The sequence below is a fragment of the Macaca fascicularis genome, chromosome 12 (assembly GCF_037993035.2).
Source record: "Macaca fascicularis isolate 582-1 chromosome 12, T2T-MFA8v1.1".
Taxonomy (NCBI): Eukaryota; Metazoa; Chordata; class Mammalia; order Primates; family Cercopithecidae; genus Macaca; species Macaca fascicularis.
Genome location: NC_088386.1, coordinates 12,431,497 through 12,449,049, shown reverse-complemented (window position 1 = coordinate 12,449,049; position 17,553 = coordinate 12,431,497). Strand labels below are relative to the sequence as shown.

At 41.3% G+C, this 17,553-nt stretch overlaps 1 protein-coding gene across 40 annotated transcripts in view; it reads right to left on the bottom strand.

The window, feature by feature from the left end:
• The window catches only part of C12H2orf76 (chromosome 12 C2orf76 homolog), a 131,268-nt gene that overhangs the window by 100,820 nt on the left and 12,895 nt on the right, over window positions 1-17,553 (bottom strand). For 38 of the 40 annotated variants that reach the window (XR_012421066.1, XR_012421065.1, XR_006690987.3 and 35 more), the window contains exon 2: window positions 10,475-10,618. Coding sequence is in view for 23 of the 40 variants with exons in the window: in XM_065525400.1 (XP_065381472.1) it covers window positions 10,475-10,618 (144 nt within the window). In the remaining 17 variants the exon portion in view is untranslated. Of the gene's footprint in view, window positions 1-10,474; window positions 10,619-16,414; window positions 16,521-17,553 lie in introns of all 40 variants that reach the window. The other 2 variants (XM_065525393.2, XM_074008885.1) reach the window with 1 other exon arrangement.

Below are 17,553 nucleotides of genomic sequence, written 5' to 3'. Positions count from 1 at the left end.
CTGCCCTGTGAACGCTCCAGGCTCCACTCCAGACTGCCAGCTCTGACCCCTAAACTCATGGAACCCACCAGCTTTGGCTGAATGCCCTCTCCCCGCCCTGTGGCCTGGAAAGTGGCACAATCATAGGGGTCACCTTGCCTGTTTCCCCGATCCCAGGGAAATGATTGTTTTATATATTATATACCGTTTTTTTAGTTGTTTAATATAGAAGAGCAAGCCTGGTCCCCTGGTCCCACTCCATCCTGGCTGAAAGCAAAAGTCTATGACATATCTATTATATTCTGAAAATTATTTCCCACTTTGCACTGAGTTATTCTTTCATTTTATGTTTTCCCACCTTTGAACTTAAGACTTCAGAATGTTGCAAAAACTAATTTAATATTTCATTAATAGAAAGGAAGGTCACGAGAAGGTAACCACTAACTTTTCTCACACAATTAAGTCTCCATAAAAAAAAAAATCAGTGGAAAAATTTAGACAACTTAACAAATATACTACTGAAAATTAGGATGCCCCAGGGGAGTCTGAAATGTTAAAACACACATTTCAATACAAAAATCAATAAAGTCTGGAAAACCATTGAAATATCAATAGGCAATAAAATAATTCTTTGCCTCACAGTAAAGGCTCCAAAAATAGAAGTGGTACAATCTGTAACTTATTGGATGCTGGATCTACATTAGAAGACCTTTGAGAAAGCATAAACACCTAAAGGAAAAAAAAAAAAACTAAACCAATGACTAATCTATATGGACAAAGAATACCAAACACCTAATAATCAAAACTATGCACCAACATTCAAACCTGATAAGGTATCTTTATCAGACATGATGGTAAGATTCCAAGGTAAAGCTATATTAAGATGCTTTTTAATTATAAAATAATCTAAATTATAGAAAAGCACAGAGTAGAACAAAAAAATTCATTTAACCCACCAACCCGATTTTACAAATGTTAACATGTAGTCATATTACTATAGATCCTTTACTTTTTTTTTAACTAAGTAGAACAATCTGGAAACAGCTGAAACCTCTCTATCTTTCCCCAGTCCCACTGTTACTCACTTCCTAGAAGAAGCCACCTGCCATCCCTAGGTTAGCACACCCGCTCTGTTGTTATACTCTCATTCCAAAGATTAATAGCCGGAGATGATAAAAATAGTTTTGTTTTGTTTTGTTTTGTCTGAGCAGGGTCTTTCTCTGTTGCCCAGGCTGGAGTGCAGTGGCACAATCATGGCTCACTGCAGCCTCAACCTCCCAGGCTGAAGCAATCCTCCCATCTCAGCCTCCCAAATAGCTCGGCTACAGGAAGGTACCACCAGGCCAGGCCAACATTTTTAAATTTTTAGTACAGATGAGGGTCTTGCTATGTTACTTAGACTGGTCTCAAACTCCTGCACTCAAGCCATCCTCCTGCTTTGGCCCCTCAAAGTGCTGGGATTACGGTGTGAGCCACCACGCCAGGCCATGTATTATTTTGTATATTAAAATTACAGAGTTAAGTACTTAAAGAATCTGTAGTACATCCTGTAGTAGAGTAGTAAAAACAAGAAAGCATTGCCTTAACAATATGTTGAAGGAACTGCCTCATGTGATAAGGCAATAATACGTTACGACTGTGCTGCAGTCAAATTATTGTATTCCTTTCGAAAAAAGAGAGGCTTCAAGGGAGTGTTTCTTTACAGAAGTGTGCCAGATAATACATGGAGAGAGAATCATAGAATTGGAAAAATCACAGTTTTTCAACCACCAATGATTCAGATAAGGATCATCAATAAATGCTAAAACCATTAGAAACAAGATACGTAAACGGTCTCAACGTTTATCACTCCGTAGACTACTTATAAATCTGAAAGACACTTTCACACCAGGAAAATCTGGTGGATGGCACCTTTAGCCAAAGGATTTAAATCTGTATCACCAATGAAGGGATAAACTGACATTCAGTGCTTCCTGATGTGATACAAGGAAGAATCACCTACATCAAGGCCAGCAAACTATTTTGGTAAAGGCCAGCGAGTCAGCATTTCAGGCTTTGTGGGCGAGTCTCCGTCTCTGTGACAGTGTCTGTCCCAACTATTCAACTCTACCACTAAAGCACAAAAGTGGTACATATATGGTCCACAGATTGTAGTTTGTTAACCCCTGACCTACATGGTAATCTTGCCAAAACTGCTTAACCTGAATCTAATAATGAGAAAACAATCTAGACAAATGCAAATTATGTAACATTCTATAAGACACTGGCCTAAGTTTTTCTTTAAAAATTAATATAATCAAAAACGAAAGAAGGTGGGGGACTGTTCCAGATTAATGGAGATTAGAAAGACATGACTTGTCACAAAAAGACATGAAGGACCCTTCAATGCATGTTCAATGCATGTTTCTTTTTTTTTTTTTTTAATACAGATGGGGTCATACTGTGTTGTCCAGTCTGGTCTCAAACTCCCAGGCTCAAGTGATCCTCCTACCTCCACCTTCCAAAGTGTTGGGATTACAGGCATGAGCCACTGTGCCTGACCCCTTCAATGTATATTTCTAAGTAAAAGAAGCCATTCTGAAAAGTCTACATACTGTATGCTTCCAATTCAGTGACATTCTGGAAAATACACAGAGATAAGAAAAAAATCAGTAGTTGCCAAGGGTGCAGCATGGGGAGGGAGAGGATAAAGAAGTGAAGCACAGCGGATATTTTAGGCAGTGAAACTATTCTGTACGGCACTGTAACGGTGCTGCACGACATTACCCGTTTGTGAAAAACCCAAAGAACTTTGTAGCACAAGGAGTGAACCTCAATGTATGCAAAGTTAAAAAAAAAAAAAAAAAAAAGGTCGGGCGCAGCAACTCATACCTATAATCCTAGCACTTTGGGAGGCTGAGGCGGGCAGACTGCCCGAGTCCAGGAGTTTTGAGACCAGCCTGGGCTACATGGTAAAACCCCGTCTCTAGTAAAAATAAAAAATAAAATAAAATAAATAAATAAAAATAAAAATTGGCCAGGCATGGCGGCATGCATCTGTAGTCCCAGTTGCTAGGAGGCTATGGTGGGAGAATCACCTGAGCCCAAGAGGTTGAGGCTGCAGCGAGCCGAGATGATGCCACTGCACTCCAGCCTGGGCAACTGGAGTGAGACCCTTTCTCAAAAAAATTTTTTTTTTTAATTATTTAAGAAGTCAGCGGATCCCAGGAAAGAATGCAGGTGGTGACAAGAGAATCTAATCTATCTGTACTACAAAAGCTACAACAACCTTACTGAAGGGAGTAGAAAAAAAAGTGCTGATCTAAATAACTCTGGCAATGAACAGATTTTGTAAGACTGCAGTGCTTATGGCGAAAGGACACAAAAGGACTGTATCTAACTGACATCAAGTGCTTCCCATGGGGATACACTGCTATACCTGTATGCTAGAATTAAACAATTAAATAAATGGATAGCAGATGGTGGGACCACGTTTCTCACTGTTGGTGTGGGAATTAACAGATAAGCAAGGAGAGGAAGCTAGAATGAACCATAGGGTAATGGATCAGAGATGGAAAGATCAGTAAGAATTCATGTTTAACATATTTACATATAGATCGTTACATATAAAAATATTTATACATATGTACATATGCAGAAGTTAATATAGACACCTATGTTTCTTTGCCTGATCAGCTGAGACAGTTTAAAATGACACTCCTTGGTCTTTAGATATCTACCATAGAAAAAAGAAAGAAAGAAATAACACTCTAGTAGCAATGAACACATCTACTACCTAGATCCTGGTTTCTAACACCATTTTCTACTAAAAAAGAACCGAGACTCTTTGGAAATAAAGCTGATTCTAGGAATAGGACATGTACAAGACAAGTCTGGAGCATCCGGTAGTAGCAGAAAGAAAAAGTACTGAACACGTGCACCCATGCACACTGAGGGCGTGTGTCAGAGGAGCACAGGAAGCAACTGAAAGAACTCCCAAAGCTAGCATAATCTGAGCAACAAAGTCAAGTCTGCCACACAGAACTCCAAAGGATTTTTGTACATATTTTACTCTAAAGGAAGGGGAGCATAACCCCCGAGTGTTTAACTGTGGTTATGAATTCCTTCTGAAAAGTATAATTTGAAAAGGAAAGGAAGAAAAGAGTAACTTTACAGTAGAGCAACTTGACATGACTTCTGCCACTTAATCAAGGTCAACATCAATAATCCTAAATCATGTGGAAAGCGTACACCTCTGATACGATCCGATAAAATCACTCTGTGCCTCTGTGACCTTCCTCTCAAAAACCCATAAGCCCAGTCTAACCATGAGAAAAACATCAGACTGAACTGGAAGGTTGGACAGAGCTTCCACAGTGTTCTTTTTCATAGTTGGGATGACTTTACATTTGGAAACCAGATCTGAAGTATTAGTAAGAATCGAAATGCTTGCAAATTAAGAATAATTAAAATAATTTTATGTTATCTAGATAATTGGTTTGTCTAGTATTCTGAACCTAAAAAATACAGTCATCTATAGATGGTAATATATTATGATACCTCTATGATCATAATATCTGGTTAATATCCATTTCCCAGGCCCCGGGTGTGGTGGCTCATGCCTGTAATCCCAGCACTTGGGGAGGCTGAGGCAGATGGATCACTTGAGATCAGAAGTTTGAGACCAGTCTGCCAACATGGTGAAACCCCATCTCTACTAAAAATTCAAAATTAGCCAGGCATAGCAGCGCACACCTGTAATCCCAGCTATTCAGGAGGCTGAGGCAGAAGAATCGCTTCAACTTAGGAGGCAGAGGTTGTTAGCTGAGACCACACCACTGCACTCCAGTCTGGGCAACAGAGCGAGACTATGTCTCAAGAAAGAAGGAAAGAAAGAAAGGAAGAAAGGAAGAAAGGAAGGAAGAAAGAAAGTTCTCATACATCAGCAATAGGTTTATTATGTTTATATGTAAATATATACATTTATATTTATTGTATTTACACGACTTAAGGTTTTGATGACCTGATGCTCTAGGGCCATGATTCTCAATGGAGAATGAATAAAATTTAACCAAAACTTTTTGGCTGAGGAGAAAATACAAAGAATGATGGCAGGTAACTAGGTTAACCTGTGGATGGCAAAACGTGACTACAAAAGAAAAGAACATTTAGAAAGCCTTGGGGAGGGAGGAGGATCGAAAAATAAAATTTAATTTAAAAAGAAAGGAAGGCAATAAAGTGTGTAAAATAACTCCAAGAGATCTTTCTTCACAATGACCATTTCTGTAACTGTACAAAATTCCCTATGCCACTGCCAAACAATCTCGCTAGCACTCAGCATTCAAAATACTAGAGCAAGATGAACTAAATTCAAAGACCTTTTTGACACAGAGTCCATCCACTTATTTCAGAGATCCCACTCAAGCAAGTGAGGCAGTAGAGAAGAATAAAGAAGCAATTTAGTGCAGTGTTTAGTAAGAGTACATGTTTGATAGTTAGTATGCCTGGGTTGATTTGCAGCTTTGCCTTTTACTACCCGTGCAACATCAGGAAAGTTTTATTCGTTTATTTATTTTTTTGAGGCATAGTCTTGCTCTGTGGCCCAGACTAGAGTGCAGTAGTGCAATCAAAGCTCACTGCAGCCTCAACTTCCTGGGCTCAAGCGATCTTCCCACCTCAGCCTCCTGAGTGCTGGCACTACAGATATATGCCCCCACGCCCAGCTAGTTTTTGTTTTGTTTTTTGTTTTGTTTTTGATTTTTGGAGAGACAGGGTCTTGCTATATTGCCCCGGCTGGCCTCAAGCTCCTGGGCCCAAGTGATCCTCCTGCCTTGGCCTCCCAAATTGCTGGGATTACAGACATGATCCACTGCAGGTGGCCAAGCAAGCTTCTTAAACCCTCTGTTCCTTAGTTTCTTCACTTGTAAAATGGTTCCAACTTTAGAGGGATGTTGTGAGGATGAAATGCGATACTCTAGGTAAAATTCTTAGTATAGTACCTGATACATAGTCATGTTTGCTATCATTATTATTATTACACATTTCAAAAATCCCTCACTATCAAACTATTTGGTCTTTGTTATGTACACAATTCATAAAAGGCAAATATGTGGCCCATCAACCTTTCAGAGTTCCATAGTACCTCAAATCAAATGACAAAGGCTTGGACAGAGAGCCCACAACGCAAAAGAGCCTGTACCCCAAAAGTTCACCTTTTAGTCAGTGGAACACATTTCCTTAAGTGCACAACTGAAACAAGCAGTGGCTGCTATTCCCACTGCAGATGAAAGGTGTGAGGAGGCGGGTCTGCGCCTCTCACTGTGACCAGTACCACTGCTCTGCCGGGGAAGGCATCGTGGTACCTGGGAAGAAAAGAACACCACGACCCTGGGAAACAGACATCTTCCCCTGCCACTGCAGCAGCTTGAAAACACACCTTATTCTCAAGGACTTCAAGAACCTAGTCTGCACTGTACAAAGAACATCACAGCACTTGCTATATCCACATTAAGAAACGCTGCAACCCATAAAACACATGAAGATTATAAATAAAAAAGTAGGGATTTGTTTCTATTCCAAACTCTGACTATGCTTTGGGTAACGACCTCTCAAAAGCACAACACTTTCTAATTGACACTGTCAGAGACCAGGAAGTGGCCCTCAAAATACGCCTGTTTAGCTAAGGATTTTTTTTTTTAGCTAAGGGCAATTAAGCAGCAGCAGATGCAGGAAAGCTCTCAGCCTTCCCTCTGTTTGCCTAAAATCAGGACATACAATAGATTTACAAAGACAAAAAGTATCCCGCCCACCTCTCTACCAGGGAAAACAAAGGTTAACCACTGAAGACAACTTTAGACCCTTATCAGTCTAGAGATGGCACAACAGAATCCACATTAACGAGCTTTAGTAACTATCTATTGGTTATTCACCTTCCCACAAGTTGTCACCCTGAGAGATTCAGAGTTCATTTCCTTTGTCTTGTCACTTCTCTAAAATTTTACTCTTCTTTGTTGAGGATGCTACCTTATCTGGGGGAGTGAGGAGAATGAGAGAACGGGGAAGAGGAGAGAGGGGAGTGAGGAGAATGAGAGAGAACGGGGAAGAGGAGAGAGGGGAGGGAGTGAGGAGAATGAGAGAGAATGGGGAAGAGGAGAGAGGGGAGGGAGTGAGGAGAATGAGAGAGAACGGAGAAGAGGAGAGAGGGGAGGGAGTGAGGAGAGTGAGAGAGAACGGGGAAGAGGAGAGAGGGGAGTGAGGAGAATGAGAGAGAACGGGGAAGAGGAGAGAGGGGAGGGAGTGAGGAGAGTGAGAGAGAACGGGGAAGAGGAGAGAGGGGAGTGAGGAGAATGAGAGAGAACGGGGAAGAGGAGAGAGGGGAGGGAGTGAGGAGAATGAGAGAGAACGGGGAAGAGGAGAGAGGGGAGTGAGGAGAATGAGAGAGAATGGGGAAGAGGAGAGAGGGGAGGGAGTGAGGAGAGTGAGAGAGAACGGGGAAGAGGAGAGAGGGGAGTGAGGAGAATGAGAGAGAATGGGGAAGAGGAGAGAGGGGAGGGAGTGAGGAGAGTGAGAGAGAACGGGGAAGAGGAGAGAGGGGAGGGAGTGAGGAGAATGAGAGAGAACGGGGAAGAGGAGAGAGGGGAGGGAGTGAGGAGAATGAGAGAGAACGGAGAAGAGGAGAGAGGGGAGGGAGTGAGGAGAGTGAGAGAGAACGGGGAAGAGGAGAGAGGGGAGTGAGGAGAATGAGAGAGAATGGGGAAGAGGAGAGAGGGGAGGGAGTGAGGAGAGTGAGAGAGAACGGGGAAGAGGAGAGAGGGGAGTGAGGAGAATGAGAGAGAACGGGGAAGAGGAGAGAGGGGAGGGAGTGAGGAGAATGAGAGAGAACGGGGAAGAGGAGAGAGGGGAGTGAGGAGAATGAGAGAGAACGGGGAAGAGGAGAGAGGGGAGGGAGTGAGGAGAATGAGAGAGAACGGGGAAGAGGAGAGAGGGGAGTGAGGAGAATGAGAGAGAATGGGGAAGAGGAGAGAGGGGAGGGAGTGAGGAGAGCGAGAGAGAACGGGGAAGAGGAGAGAGGGGAGTGAGGAGAATGAGAGAGAACGGGGAAGAGGAGAGAGGGGAGGGAGTGAGGAGAGTGAGAGAGAACGGGGAAGAGGAGAGAGGGGAGGGAGTGAGGAGAATGAGAGAGAACGGAGAAGAGGAGAGAGGGGAGGGAGTGAGGAGAGTGAGAGAGAACGGGGAAGAGGAGAGAGGGGAGTGAGGAGAATGAGAGAGAATGGGGAAGAGGAGAGAGGGGAGGGAGTGAGGAGAATGAGAGAGAACGGAGAAGAGGAGAGAGGGGAGGGAGTGAGGAGAATGAGAGAGAACGGGGAAGAGGAGAGAGGGGAGGGAGTGAGGAGAGTGAGAGAGAACGGGGAAGAGGAGAGAGGGTAGTGAGGAGAATGAGAGAGAATGGGGAAGAGGAGAGAGGGGAGGGAGTGAGGAGAGTGAGAGAGAACGGGGAAGAGGAGAGAGGGGAGTGAGGAGAATGAGAGAGAACGGGGAAGAGGAGAGAGGGGAGTGAGTGAGGAGAATGAGAGAGAACGGAGAAGAGGAGAGAGGGGAGGGAGTGAGGAGAGTGAGAGAGAACGGGGAAGAGGAGAGAGGGGAGTGAGGAGAATGAGAGAGAATGGGGAAGAGGAGAGAGGGGAGGGAGTGAGGAGAATGAGAGAGAACGGAGAAGAGGAGAGAGGGGAGGGAGTGAGGAGAGTGAGAGAGAACGGGGAAGAGGAGAGAGGGGAGTGAGGAGAATGAGAGAGAACGGAGAAGAGGAGAGAGGGGAGGGAGTGAGGAGAATGAGAGAGAACGGGGAAGAGGAGAGAGGGGAGGGAGTGAGGAGAGTGAGAGAGAACGGGGAAGAGGAGAGAGGGGAGTGAGGAGAATGAGAGAGAATGGGGAAGAGGAGAGAGGGGAGGGAGTGAGGAGAATGAGAGAGAACGGAGAAGAGGAGAGAGGGGAGGGAGTGAGGAGAGTGAGAAAGAACGGGGAAGAGGAGAGAGGGGAGTGAGGAGAATGAGAGAGAACGAAGAAGAGGAGAGAGGGGAGGGAGTGAGGAGAATGAGAGAGAACGGGGAAGAGGAGAGAGGGGAGGGAGTGAGGAGAATGAGAGAGAACGGGGAAGAGGAGAGACGGGAGGGAGTGAGGAGAGTGAGAGAGAACGGGGAAGAGGAGAGAGGGGAGTGAGGAGAATGAGAGAGAATGGGGAAGAGGAGAGAGGGGAGGGAGTGAGGAGAATTGTTTCAAGGTGAGCAGGTCTATGTGAACCTACCCCAGAAAGTCCGAGGAAGCTGAGAGGCTGAAGACAGAGGCTGACACATTCAGTTTCTTAGAAAGACATATTGAATAGGAACTTACAAACAGAAGCCATGTCTGTGTCTCAGGCTTCGGCAGGACAAGACAATGGATCCACACACCATTATCCCCCAGACCCAGGGCTTATACCATAGGAAAGGGTGATCTGAAGGGATGTGCAGGGCAAGCAAAGCACAGTAACATCAAGGTTGTTCGACCTAAGGTCAGGATTTATAGTAAGTACCTGTTCTTACACAAGGAACAGCAGATAACCTGGAAATCTTAGAGGCATCTCGAAACTGGGGCTAATGAGAAGTCAATATGGCAGACCAGCATCCAAGATGGAGCTGCTCTGGCCTCCACAGGAATAAAACAAACATAACAAAATGTTCACACAGGGAATCTGTGTGAAGACCATCCAGGAATTCTTTGTCCTGTTCCTGCAACTTGTCTATGACTCTGAAATCATGTCAAAGTAAAAAAAAATTACATTGGACATACAGCAATATTATTCGTCAAAACCAATGGAACTACACAAGAAATCTGCAGATTGCACCATATGTAAATAACACTTCAATTAAAATAATAAAACCTTATTTTAGATGTTTTCTCAAAGGTCGATGATTAGAACACTTCAATAATTAAAAACAGAGAAGAGAAACCCATTGAGGACGTAACAGAATGAAGACTAACTTCATGCATACTTTTAGTTTGAAACAATAAACTAGCACCACCGTTTCTGTGTCTGTGACCACAATTATCAGCAGCTCTCATGACTTCCTGCTGTACGGCCCCCGCTCCCCTCCTGCCACGCTTCCCCATGTGACCACCCCACACCCCCTGTGCTCAGCTGGGTACCACAATCAGCTACACTGCACTCCCTTGCTAATCAACCTCCAAATACATAAGCCCATTAACAACAAACCTAGATATTGCCTTTTTTTAATTAAAAAAAAAAAGCCAAAAATGACGGTCACAATCCCTCATGAGGACACAGACTATTCAGTGAGAATCCTTGAGGGAGGCCCTCTGCAGATACCAGGGCCCAGAATAGGGGCTCACCCAGCACCTGGCTTAGAACCCAGGTTAATCTTTCAAAGTACTTTAGGATTTGTTAAAGATTATTATTAATGTCATAGTCAGCTATTTTAAAAAAATACTAGTAAAACAAAATGGCTTTCACATCTCATACCTTGCTTTAGAAATATGATAAATTCCTTTACAGTTTGGTCCAAATTCACTCCATGATACACTATAGGTTTGAAATTGCGATGCTCAAAGGAACGGATGAGGCGAACTGTGATGGTCACTTCTTCAGGAGCCATGTGAGGGATTCCTGTGGCGAGAGACACGAGAACCGTCTGAATGAAGCCAGCTCACAGCTGTCTACCAGCGCCTGGCCTGCATCTCTATCATCAGCTCTCCGGCACCAGCCCCCTCTTCCATGCTGCATGATGACTGACAGAGTTCCCAAACAGAAGCCAGGTTCCAGAGTCCCCAGAAGGGTCAAGTGATTATGCCCACCTATCCACTGCAATTCTGGACGGCTCTGTCACAGACACAGATGTTCTGACCAGCAGAAAACTGACAGGGCACACAAGATGAACCAAAGTAACACAGGGGCGTGTGTATGTGTGGAAGCAGAGAAGCAGAATGGCCAAACACAAACACATGGCAAACACACATCTATTGTGGGTACCCTACGTCAGTGGGCCCCTCAGCTGGCCCTGAGATGGAAGCACATTTATATTAGAATCAACTATCAACAGACAGCATTTCAATCTCATAAATGCTGCCAGATTTCAGGGCTGATTTAATTATATATGATGGTGTACCCGTCTTTCACATTACTAAAGCTCAGTATGTATATTTCATCCTAAAACTAAGTACTAGGCACATGTGCCAGGTCTTAATGTTATCTCATTTAATTCATTCAATTCTCTCACCAAACCATGAAGCATTTTGCCTCACGCTTTAGTGAGAGAATTAAGTGAGATAATATTTTAAAGATGAGAAGATTGACTTGGAGAGATTGCATCAACTGCCCCAAATCATAAAGCTGGCAAATAATGGAGTCAGGATTCAAGCATCAATTTAATTCCAAAGTCCATGCTTTCTAATACATGCGCACACACACACACACACACACACACACACACACACACAAATTGGAAAACCACCCCAAATTATTTCCTCCAAAAAATTTCTGCACAGTTGCCAATGTTTTTTTCCATGCTTAAAAAATATTTTTGTTTTGAAGTATCTTAAGCAAACAGTTAAAAAAAAAAAGAACCTGCTACACTATCCTGTCAAATCTTAACATTCTGATGCAACTGCATCAACTTTTAGGAAGAAAATACATCAGAAGTCCCGTGTACCCTCCCCAATTCCACCAGCATTTCCTGCCCTGGGACGACAGAGCAGTGACTCACACACACCATTCCAATACATAATTTTACACTCTAATTCGTATCATTTGAATCTACAGAAAATAGACTATTATGTGCAGCAATAACAACACTTTCTATATATATTTTTTAACTTTGTTTTGTTTTGTTTGAGACAGGGTCTCACTCTGTCACCCAGGCTGGTCTCCAACTCCTGAGCTCAAGTGATCCTCCTGCCTTAGCCTCTGAAAGTGCTGGGATTATAGGTGTGAGCCACCAAGCCCAGCAACACTTTCTGTTATATATCAACAATGCTTACATGCCAGATACTATTCTAAGTGCTTAGCACTCATTCTGTCATCAACTGCCCACTCACCTCCAATCAGCCTGTGAGGTTGGTAAGATCATCTCATACAGAAAAAGTGAAACACAAATAGGCTGAAGTACTGTGCCCACAGATACACAGTATGGTTAACTTTAAAACATGGTGTATTATATGTAGCTTCCACAAGCCTTTCAGCATCGCTTTTCATTTATCTGTGTTGAAAGATGTAACTCTAACTCTCACATTCACTTTCTGAAGTATCAAAAACCCATTTGTTTTAAAGATACAAGCAGGGCGTAGTTCTATCTAGTAGTACCAGTACCTACTTTGTGCTACTTACAACTTTGCATGTAACTTTAAACCATAATATACAGTAAGAGTAAGTATTAGAAAAAAAATACCTGTAATACTGATAAATGTAAGGAAAGCTATACGACCTCACTAGTAGTCAGGGAAATTCAAAATAACAATGAGACATATCACTCGTCTAACTGATAAATTACAAAGTCTAACAATACCTCCTACTGGCAAAGGTAGAGAACAATGAAAACGTCATCGATGACAGCAGGCACTTAAAGGAGCAGTACTTTTGGAGACAATTAGGCAATCTTTAGTAAAACTGAAGATACACATACCTTTTGAGCCTACAATTTCATTCATACATAGATACCCTAAGGAATCTCACATATATACACAAGGAGGAACCATAAAATATTAATAGCAGTGTCATTTTTTAACTGCAAAAACTGGAAACAACTGTCCATCAACGGCAGAACAGATAAGAAAAGGATGGGGTACTCATACGATGAAATATGACAAGCAATCGAAATGAATGGATTGGAACTACAAGCATCAACATGGATAAATCTCAAAAATACTACCATGAGTGGAAAAAAGCAAGTTGCAGAAGAATCAGAGCATCCCGTACTATCATTTATACAAAGTTCATAAACATAGTCTTTATTTTGTTTCATACGAGACAATTAGTCAGGCACGGTGGCTCACCCCTGTAATACCTGCACTTTGGGAGGCTGAGGCAGAAGGATGGTTTGAAGTCAGGAGTTCGAGACCATCCTGGCCAATATGGTGAAACCCAGCCTCTAATAAAAATACAAAAATTAGCCAGGCATGGTGGCGGGTGCCTGAAATCCCAGCTACTCAGGAGGCTGAGGCAGGCAGGAGAATCTCTTGAACCCGGGAGACGGAGGCTGCCGTGATCGGAGATCGTGCCACTGCACTCCAGCCTGGGTGCCAAAGCAAGACTTGGTCTCAAAAAAAAAGAAAAAAAGAAAAAAGAAAGGAGACAATCACCTGAGGTGTAGGAAGAATTATGTACTTGAGAAGTAATAAATTGGGGCTTCAATTATATTAGTAACATTTTATATCTTAAGCAGATGTTAGGTATATGGCTTTTTGTTTATTTGTTTTGAGACAGAGTCTCACTCTGTCGCCAGGCTGGAGTGTGGTGGCGCCATCTTGGCTCATCACAACCTCCCTCTCCGGGGTTCAAGCAACTCTCCTGCCTCAGCCTCGTGAGCAGCTGGGACTACAGGTACACACCACCACGCCTGGCTAATTTTTATATTTTTAGTAGAGATGGGGTTTCACCATGTTGGCCAGGCTGGTCTCCAACTCCTGACCTCGGGTGATCCGCCTGGCTCGGCCCCCCAAAGTATATCATTCTTTATGCCTTTTACTACGTCTGGGATATTTTGTAACACACACAAGCAAGTCACATTAATTTGGCCTGGAAAGTCTCTCTGAATCTTATAAGCATGTTTTGTGGTTAATTAGTTTAACAAATCTTTTCACAATTTCAATATTAGTTACTTCACTATTTCTTATTAAATCTGGCTTACAATGCTTCTCTGAAAATCTGATCCCAGAATCTATCACATAATAGCAGTTCAGCAAACATCTACAAAATTAAAATTTTAAATATACTGAAGTACTCAATAAGGAATAGCTCCTGAGAAAGAGACATATAGAAGCCTCTTGTATTTCAGAAGCAGTGTTGACAGGTTTGCTAAAGCTATGACCACATCTCCCTCTTCTCACCCCCCAAAACAACAAAAAAGCCCTCCCAAACACACATATATGCACACACCTACACACACACACACACACACACACACACACACACACAGGGAAGCCCTATAATGCAGCCCAGTGTCCCTAAGAGCTTAGAATTGGACAGATTTAACTATTTAACTTAAAGATCAACTCTGCTTCTTAGCTGTGTTATAAAATAAGAAATCCTTGAAAAGCTGTTCCATGTTAGCCAGGCATAGTCCCAGCTACTCAGGAGGCTGAGGCAGGGAGGTGGAGGTTGCAGTGAGCTGAGATTGCACCACTGCACTCCAGCCTGGGCATCAGAGTGACACTCCGTCTCAAAAAACAAACAAACAAAAAAACAAGTTGTTCCATTAATTTAAGAAATTAACATACATTAAACACAATTCTTCGCACATCGGAGGATCTCAGTAAGTAGTAGCTGCTTTTATCATCATTATTCTATTTAGACTAAAATAGGTTTGGGTATAAAGACAGCTAAGCAGCAGATAAATATAAATTCCCGGATGTAATGAAGCGAAGGCTGCGCAGGCTGGCACTTGCATTCCTCATGAAACTGTTTTTCACAATTACAGGTTTGTTATTTTCACTTAATAAAAACCTGCCCATATGCTGTACTTAAATAGTTGAACTTTTCCATTTAAAACCCCAAAATCTGAGTTATATCTAATTTTGGGCAACTATTGTCATTTTTCTAAAAAATGTGCTTCAATTTATACTCAGTAACAAAACAATATCAGAAGGACCATTATCTAATTTGCCGTAAGGACAGTGGGACACAGGCTTGTCTGCCTAGAGAGGATGACACACTGAAGAGGCGGCTTAGAAGACTAATCTTACAGATAATAAAATCTGACATTTTTCCCAGAAGGTTTGGCCTGGTTTTTTTTAAAAAGTGAATGTGATCAATTTTAAAAAGCATTCCTCAAATGAAAAGGCAGAGAAGCCAATAAAAATAAACTTCGGGATAAATTAACAAAAAATATTCAAGGACATAAAAGATTTAAATAAATGAAATGATAGACAATGTCCTTAACTACAAAGGTTCAAAGTAGTAAAGAAATCAAGTCTCCCTAAATTGACCTATGCATTGAATAAAATCCCAATCAAAATAAAAAAGGGCTGTTTGGGAATCTTGACACAAATAATTCTAAAATCCATCTAGAAGAATCTGTGACCTTTGTCAGCAAAGTCATAAAACAACAAAAAAGAAAAGAGACCAGTGACACCAATTATTAAAACACATTATAAAGCAACCGTTATACAGGAAAAAGCTTGTTTGATTTTCATAATTTTACAAAATCCAATAACAACTATTTTAAATGCAAAATCAAGCCACAGTAATATAAATTTTGATACTGGAACAGAAATAGATAGGCAAATCTGTGAAATCTAACAGAGAACTCAGATTTCAGGTTATAAAAAATTTAATATAAGATGAAAGTGGCATCTCAAATTAGTGGGGAAAAGATAGTTTCCTTAATAAATGGCATTGAGAAAACTAATAATGGATTTGGGGAAAAGTAATAATGGATTCTTATCTTACTCCTTATACAAAACAACCTCTCAATGAAACAAATATTTAACTGTAAAATCATAAAGAGGCACCAGAAGAAAATAGGTACATATTTTTATAATCTTAAGTTAGGAAAAGCTCTAAGCAAAGACAACGCAGGAGTCATCAAGGAAAAGACTAACAGTTGTAACAACATAAAAATGTAAAAAGAGACCAATATCCTAATAGAAACAAGGATAAAGGTAATTAACAGGCAACTGGCTAAACTTAAGCCAATAATGTGAAAAGATCAGCTTTACTTCCAACTAAAGAACTGAAAGAGAAACAGATATCAATTCTGCCATAAGACTGGTATAATAAGAAAAATTAAAAACTAGCCAACCAGTGTTGGCAAGGATATGGAGAAACAAATATTTTTTATAAACTAGTGGCAAGAATATAAAATGAAACACCCTATCTGGAGGTGAGTGGGTAGTCTGTATCAAAATTTTAAATTTGTCTACCCTTTGACATGGCAATTTCTTTTCTAATAATTCACCCTGAGAAGATAATCATATCAATTATTTTATAAACCCATGAGTTCATAATGACACTTTTTAAAAAAGCTAGTCATTCTGGAGGCTAACAGGGCACTAATTTGTTTTTCTGAAAAGTGGCTTTCCAAGTGAGGGTTGGTGGAAATAAGGAATCAAACATTTTACCCTTCCTTTCTTATACAGACCATATTTCAATGTTACCAAATAGCTTATGAAAAAAAGCTTCTTCTTTATAGAAGAATTACAGCTAAAAAGTACTAAAAGAATAAAATTTTTAAAATCCCAATTTACATACCTTATCAGGATGGCTAAAATAAAACACAGCAAGAGCCCCAAATGTTGGTGAGGGTGGAGAAATTCACATACATTGCTGGTAGGAATGTAAAATGGTACTAGCCAGTCTGAAAAAGAATATGGCAATTTCTCACAAAACTAGGCATACCCATTATATAACACAGTAATTGCATTCTTGGGCATTTATGCTAGAGAAACAAAAACTTACATTGACACAAAAACCTGTACATGAATGTGTACAGCATATCCATGTGTAATACCACAAAACTGGGAAACAATCCAAATGCCCTTTAACATATGAATGATCAGACAAACTGCAGTATATCCATATCATGAAATACTAGTCAGTAATAAAAAGAAATAAATTATTGATACAGGAAACAATCAGGGTGAATCTCAAGGGAATCAAACTGAATGGAAAAAGGCAGTCTCAAAAGGCTGCATACTGTATAATTCCATTTTTATGTCATTCTTGTGATGACAAAATTACAGAAATACCGAAATGAAGAATGCATTAGGGTGTTGCTAGGGGTTGGGGAGGAGAGGGAAAGAGGTGTCTGTAGCTATTAAAGGGTAAAATGAGAGATCCTTGTGATGGAAATGTTTTGATTCTTGACTATGGTGTTACCCATTTTTATCTACATGTGATGTAACTGCACAGAACTAAATGCATACACATGCAGGCATACACATATATACACACACGTGCATATAAAACTAGTGAAATCTAAATGAGGTCCATTGTTTGTACCAATGTCAATTTCCTGCCTGTAAAATCGGACTATACTCAAGCAAGATGTTGCCAATGGGGGAAAGTGGATGAAGGGGAAATGGGATCTCTGTATTATTTCCTACATCTACATGTGAATCTACAATTATCTCAAAATAAAAAGATTCTAAAAATTATCATTCTGAAAACCCTAATGAAATGAGCGTAGGTGATGATCATAAAGCGGTGTTAAAACCATCAGGTAAAAGACTGATGGGAAACTTTCGCATGGGTACATCGGGGGCTGACAACACCTGAGCTTACTAATCAATATTAATGAATGAATCAAGACTCCAGATCTCACTCCCAGTTTATCAGCTATGATAGTGTGTGTAAGAACATGTTAAATGACACCACAAGGAGGCCATCAG